This window comes from Pagrus major, chromosome 20, assembly GCF_040436345.1.
Source record: "Pagrus major chromosome 20, Pma_NU_1.0".
In the NCBI taxonomy this organism is placed as follows: Eukaryota; Metazoa; Chordata; class Actinopteri; order Spariformes; family Sparidae; genus Pagrus; species Pagrus major.
Genome location: NC_133234.1, coordinates 25,289,521 through 25,296,111, shown reverse-complemented (window position 1 = coordinate 25,296,111; position 6,591 = coordinate 25,289,521). Strand labels below are relative to the sequence as shown.

General features: G+C 41.3%; 1 protein-coding gene across 1 annotated transcript; it reads right to left on the bottom strand.

Annotated features, from left to right (window-relative positions):
* Positions 1–1,630: 1,630 nt before the first annotated feature.
* On the bottom strand, positions 1,631–6,296 carry LOC141016117 (rap1 GTPase-GDP dissociation stimulator 1-A). Its single transcript, XM_073490381.1, has 5 exons — positions 6,025–6,296; positions 4,369–4,476; positions 2,890–3,012; positions 2,578–2,703; positions 1,631–2,495 (listed from the first exon to the last, which is right to left on the bottom strand). Exons 1-5 carry the CDS (start codon positions 6,116–6,118, stop codon positions 2,023–2,025), a joined length of 924 nt encoding a protein of 307 aa, XP_073346482.1. The 5' UTR covers positions 6,119–6,296; the 3' UTR covers positions 1,631–2,022.
* Between the last annotated feature and the right edge of the window lie 295 nt (positions 6,297–6,591).

Sequence of the window (6,591 nt, the reverse complement as noted above, 5' to 3'; positions counted from 1 at the left end):
GGAGAAAAACTCATTTTTTTCAGGAGAAAAACTCATTTTTTTCAGTAGAAAAACTCATTTTTCAAGACAGAAACTTGAAAATATGTGTGAAGCTGATTTAAAACTCCTTCATCATGAGTGAAACCAAGAGAAATGATGTTTTTCCCCGTGTGAAACCAAACAAAACCTTTTTTCAGGAGAAAAACTCATTTTTTTTAGGAGAAAAACTTTTTTTTTTTTCAGGAGAAAAACTCATTTTTTTCAGGAGAAAAACTCATTTTTTCAGGACAAAAACTTTTTTTTTTCAGTAGAAAAACTCATTTTTCAAGACAGAAACTTGAAAATATGTGTGAAACCAATTTAAAACTCCTTTATCATGAGTGAAACCAAGACAAATGATGTTTTTCCCCGTGTGAAACCAAATAAAACCTTTTTTCAGTTGAAAAACTCATTTTTTTCAGGAGAAAAACTCATTTTTTTCATTTGAAAAACTCATTTTTTTCAGGAGAAAAAGTCATTTTTTCAGGAGAAAAAGTCATTTTTTCAGGAGAAAAAGTCACTTTTTTCAGGACAGAAACTTGAAAATATGTGTGAAAGCGATTTAAAACTCCTTCATCATGAGTGAAACCAAGAGAAATGATGTTTTTCCCCGTGTGAAACCAAACAAAACCTTTTTTCAGTTGAAAAACTCATTTTTTTTAAGGAGAAAAACTCATTTTTTTCAGGAGAAAAACTCATTTTTTCAGGAGAAAAACTCATTTTTTTCAGGAAAAAAACTCATTTTTTCAGTCTTTTAAAATAATAAAATAATAAAATAATAAAATAAAAATAAAAAGCATGAGAAAAGGTTTTTTGGGTGTGAAACCAAGTGAAACATTTTATTTTATTTTATTTTATTTTTTTCAAAATCAAATCAAGTAGATTAAAAAAAAAATTCAGGAGAAAACTTTTTTAATGTTTGAAACTTTTTTCACATGAAAAAAGATTTCTCCTGAAACTGGTTTTTTTTTCCACAAAAAAATTGCGAAAAAAATTCTGCTGAAAACTTTCTTTTCCTGCAAATTGTGTTTCCAAAAAGATCAGAAGTTTTTCCTCGGATGAAACCGAGTGCAAAAAAAGTTTTCTCCGATTTTTTTAATAAAAATCAGAAAAAAAAATCATGAGAAAAGTTTTTTCTGTGTCAAACAGCTGATACCATATGTAGCCAGTTAGCTCCTGCTCTGGATAAATAATATCCTCTTTTTTACACACTAAAACACATTTGAACACATTTCTCTGGTTGACTTTTGTTCTTGCAACTTCCATTTTATCGCCGCTGGATCCTGAAATCCCATCGTAGTCAGATTACTGAGCCCAGTGCAGCGCCCAGGCAGAAGGCACCAGGAGAGGTTCATCACACTGTGCACAGGAGGGCTGCAGTGGTAGCAGTAAAGTATCTTATGTGTTTATTGTTAAATGAAATGGTAATTTGTGCCCCAAAAATCAATTTGTGTGCATAAACTACATGTAAAGAAGAATAGAGACACATATACAATGTTTTTTATTATTTAAAGTGGGTCAAATATATCCAAATAACCAAACATGTTTGGTAAAATGATACATTTGCATTGTAGAAAAGAACATTATCAATATTGGTGCCAAGAGAAAGAGACTTCACATTATTTTAAGCACTTGATTTATAGCATTTTCCTCAAATGCACACAAAACAGGAACAGTACTGAACAGAACCAGATCCCATAAGAGCTGCAGCAGTAAAATGAGCTGCAAATGACGTGTTTTAAGCAGGTGCTCGTGTAAGTCCGCTTCAGGGAACAAAATCTTTTTATTTCTTACGAACTGAGCCGAGAAACACCAACAAAAACAGCTAAATATAAGATAAAAGTCAGCAGAACAGACGAGAGATCCAGAAGCATTTGTAGTTTGAATCTGTGTGGATGTGAAGAAATGTGCGTCCAGCTTTAAGGTGTGCAAACGTTCCTCTGAGGTTCTGGTGGGTGAAATAAAAGAATATTTAAAATCCCTTCAGAGTCATTGTTGTTTATGTCAGAGGAAAGTGTGGAACACGCGTGTCCTCAGACTTTTGGTTCTGGGTACGTTCCTCGTGGAGAACCTGATCACTTTGAACAGATTCGAGCAGCTTCCAAAGCCAGAAAACGGGAACCAACGAGCGGTCCGTTTGTTCCCGTGAAGGTTCCAGAAAGACGAGGAGCAGCGCTGGAAGACCTCGATGTTGACGGCGTACTGACCCGGCGCCCACTGAGACACGCACACCAGAGTCACCGACGAGGCGAAACCACAGGTGTGAGGAGAGACGCCGTGGAAGACGGACTCCCCGGGCCTCACGGACGCACCCCGCTCCCAGACCATGCCGGCCTCCTCCGCCACTCCCATCCCGCTGAGGTTACAGAGGGCCCGAAGGAGCTCCTCCTCCAGGGCCTCGTTATCGGGGAAACGGAGCAGGATGGCGACGAGACGAGGAACTGCACCCCGACGTAGTAACTGTTCCTGCAGCTTAGCTGAAAGAGACAGAGAGACGAACTCAGGATGAAAACAGGAAGTCCATTTCCAAAACGTTTCATTTTGCTTTGCTTTACTCACAGCTGTCGTAGGACATGCGTGAGATGGCTCTGGCGGCGTGGATGAGCAGGTCCTGGTCCGGACTGGTCAGCACGGACAGCAGAGCCGCAACCAAACCTGCATCTCCAAAACCTTTACGGACCACAGCTGACAGGAGACAAGACGACAAACGACTCAACACATGAACAGAAAATACAAAAGGTTGAAGACCATCAGCAGAGACACAAAAGGCCCGGAGGCTCCTGACAGAACGATATATTGATCCGACACACCTGATCAATGAACAAAGTGCGAACAGAAGACAGACAACGTGCATCTGTAGGAACTACTTACACTCTTTGGCGAGTTCGGCCACTAGTTTTGCCGTCAGCAGCGCCAGAGGCCCTCGGTGCCTCAGAGACAGCGCCAGAACCGGCAGGATCCCACTGATCACCACCTGCTCAGCAGCGCCTTTATCTGGACACAAGTGGAATTACACATGAAAACACAACACTGGCACAAGTGCACAGGAACTTATAGAGACTCTTTATATATGTATATATATACGATATATTATATATTATATATATCATTACTGCCAGAGTGATGAAACACAAAGCCCGAAAGTCTTAATGAGAAACTTTGTTTGAAAATAATAATTTAATATCACAAAATAATGATTAAATAACTTAAAATAATGAGTTTATTTCTTAAAATAATGATTAAATATAAAAAAAATGTAGTATCTTTAAAATAATGACTTATTATTTCAAAAAATTACTTTCAAAAAATGATTTAGTATCTTAAAATAATGATTAAATAACTTAAAATAATGAGTTTATTTCCTAAAATAAGGATTAAATATCAAAAAGAAATTTAGTATCTTTAAAACAATGACTTATTATTTCAAAAAATTACGTATCGTCACAAAATAGAGATTTAATATCCTAAAATAATGATTTAATATCTCAAAATAATGATTTAATATTACAAAATAATGATTTAATATTGCAAACTGATTTAATATCACAAAATAATGATTTAATATCACAAAATAGTGATTTAATATTACAAAATAATTATTTAATATTACAAAATAGTGATTTAATATTACAAAATAATGATTTAATATCTTAAAATAATGATTAAATATCTTAAAATAATGATTTAGTACGTTATTATAATGACTTAGTATCCAAAAATATTGACTCAGTATCTTAGATTAATGACTTAACAACTTAATATCATAAAATTATGACATCATATCTCAAAAATAATGATGTAATATTGCAAAATTTGGACTGAGTATCCCAAAACAAAGACTTTGTTTATCAAATAAAAATGAGAAGCTTGAGCATTAAGATTTTTAGTCATTATTATGAGTTATTTTGATAATCTAAGTCATCATTTTGTATTTTTTAGATACTTTACATCATTTTGAGAAACATATTTATTGTCATGACGTGCAGAGTCTCTGTTTTCCCATCACATTGGCGGGACTGGGTCAGTGTTACTGCTCAGTTCCCTTCATCACTGAGCAGAATCCTGCAGAAGTTTTATTTGTAGTTAGTTTCAGCGTGAATCAGAAGCTGTCTGACCTTTTCTTTGCCTCTTCTGCCTTTTTATCTCCCGTCGCTCTGAGACACAAATGCAGCTTAACGCCTGCTGAGGACTTACGACTGACACGCACCTGATCCCTTCACCGCCTCTCAACCCTCCGCCTCACATCCTCACATCCTCACTGCTGTGCGTTTACTCCAGGTTTTATGGTTTAAAATGATGAGCTGTGTGAGATGTAGCTGCTGCAGCGTAGCAGCGTGTGAATGAACTCACTCCTCTCCTTGATGTTGACCAGCACCGTGTTCAGATGTGGTTTGAGTTCGTCCTCGATCAGCTCCAGACCGAGGACTCTGATGGCGCCCAGCGCGTTGTTCAGGTTGTCTGTGGGGAGAATATGGAGACGCATTAAAAGGCTGACAGGTTCAGATACTGAAGCGGAGAACAGGGCTGAGATTAAAGAACCAGTGAGAAGAAAACATGCAGGTGAGGAAGTATTGAGAATATAAAAGCAGAAGTGTCTCTGAAGAAACACTCTGCTTGTATGTTGGTGTTTTGGCCGTATGAGCAGTTCAGTGAAGCTGAATGCTAACAGCAGCATGCTAACACAACCCAGTCACCAGAATACAATGTTGGTGGATACGTTCACCTTTTACATTTCATACCTTTCATATCAACATTTCTACAATCGTTCACATCGGGACACTTTCCAGCAGTGTTTGTGGCCAAAACATCAATCAGTCTCTACCAGAACCAGACTCCTGGGTCCATTTATATACAGAGACCAACATTTCCCCCACGAGAAAGCACCTGGAGACATCGGTGAGGAGAAACTGCATTTAACAGGAAGAAACCCCGAGCAGAGCCAGGCTGAACGGTGGGCGAGAGAGAGGGGAGAGAGGGGGAGAGGGGAGAGAGAGGGGGGGGAGAGAGGGAGAGGGGGAGAGAGGGGAGAGAGAGGGAGAGAGAAGAGAGAGAGAGGGGGGGAGAGAGGGAGAGAGAAGAGAGAGAGAGAGTGAGAGGGGAGAGAGGGAGAGAGAGAGTGAGAGGGGGAGAGAGGGAGAGAAGAGAGAGGGAGAGTGAGAGGGGAGAGAGGGAGAGAGAGAGTGAGAGGGGGAGAGAGAGAGAGTGAGAGGGGAGAGAGGGAGAGAGAGAGTGAGAGGGGGAGAGAGGGAGAGAAGAGAGAGGGAGAGAGAGAGAGGAGAGAGGGGGGGAGAGAGAGGGGGAGAGAGGGAGAAGGGGAGGGGGGAGAAAAAAGGGGGGAGGAGAGAGGGAGGGCGAGAGAGAGGGGGGGAGGGAGGGAGAAAAGGAAAGGGAGAGGGAGACAGAGAGAGGGGGAGAGAGAGAGATGGGGGAGAGAGAGGGGGAGAGAGAGAGAGGGAGACACAGAGAGGGGGAGAGAGGGGGAGATTTGAATAAAGTGAAACTCGTGTTCTGACTGAAACAGCATGTAGAGAGCTGAGGCTCCGCCCCCTCTGATGGACCCCGTGAGGTCATCGTTTGACATCCGGTCTCATAGAAGAAGACTTGAAACCAGGAAGGTCCAGGCAGCACCATGAGATCCACCAGAACCAGCAGATGCTTCAAATAAATGTAAAACAACAATTAATCTGTTTATGTGGTTTTATTATTGGGAGGAAAAGATTTTTAAATTTGAGTGACACTTGGTATTCAGTGTTTCAGTTTTAAGGTTGGGCACCTTAAACTAGTGAAAATAACTAGAAACAATACTTTTAAACAGCCTGAAGTGATTTAAAATGAACTGAGGTTTTCTCTGAGCCCTCAGACTGTCGGTCTAAGCTGCTCAGTGCCGTCGGGCTGCAGCAGCAGGTCCCACGTGTGATCGCTGAAACAGTGTGCAGCTACACACACATCACAGCCGACACCAGGACCTCCTCCTCTGCTCATCAGCCACGGCCGTGTTGCACTCACCGTTCGGCGTGGACGGCTGCAGGCGACCAGATCTGTGCTTGTCCCTGTGGGAGCGAGCGTAAGTGTACATGAGTGGTACGTTGTGGTGTCCCATCCTGCTCCGTCTCGGGACAGCTGCTGGAGACACTTTCTCAGGTTGACATCTTCACGCAGAGACGCTCCAGTCTTTGGAGTCATCAGCTGTCGCTCTGAGGAAATCTACATCTCACCGTAACCCCACTGCTGCCCTCCTCGCCCATCCTCGTTTCTTAGTGCTAAATGAAATTGTCTAAATGTTTGGTGCTCGTCCGTCTCCGGCTCCTCGTACTCCAGCTGGCTCCGCGTCTCCTCTCGGCGTTAATGCAGAGCAAATCCTCTCCCTAAAGCTGTTCTCTCCTCTCCACCTTTGCATGAGTGTGTGTGTGTCTTTGCAAGGTATTAGCACTTGGCTGACTCTGCTGAGCCCTAAAACAATCTCCCACAATGCCTTTCAGCTTCTCGAAAACCCCAGCCATAACAACAACACAGACAGGTGAGCACTTGGCATCTGTTTTTTGTACACAAACGTATTATCAGAGCTCTGTAATT

What these genes read in the sequence shown, in the direction of transcription:
- LOC141016117 (XM_073490381.1), bottom strand. Translation starts at nt 6,118, where the DNA reads ATGGGACACCACAACGTACCACTCATGTACACTTACGCTCGCTCCCAC. An exon ending in GGCCGAACTCGCCAAAGAGT is followed by an intron (nt 2,704 to 2,889) that starts GTAAGTAGTTCC and finishes GTCTCCTGTCAG; the next exon opens with CTGTGGTCCGTAAAGGTTTT. An exon ending in ACGCATGTCCTACGACAGCT is followed by an intron (nt 2,496 to 2,577) that starts GTGAGTAAAGCA and finishes TGTCTCTTTCAG; the next exon opens with CTAAGCTGCAGGAACAGTTA.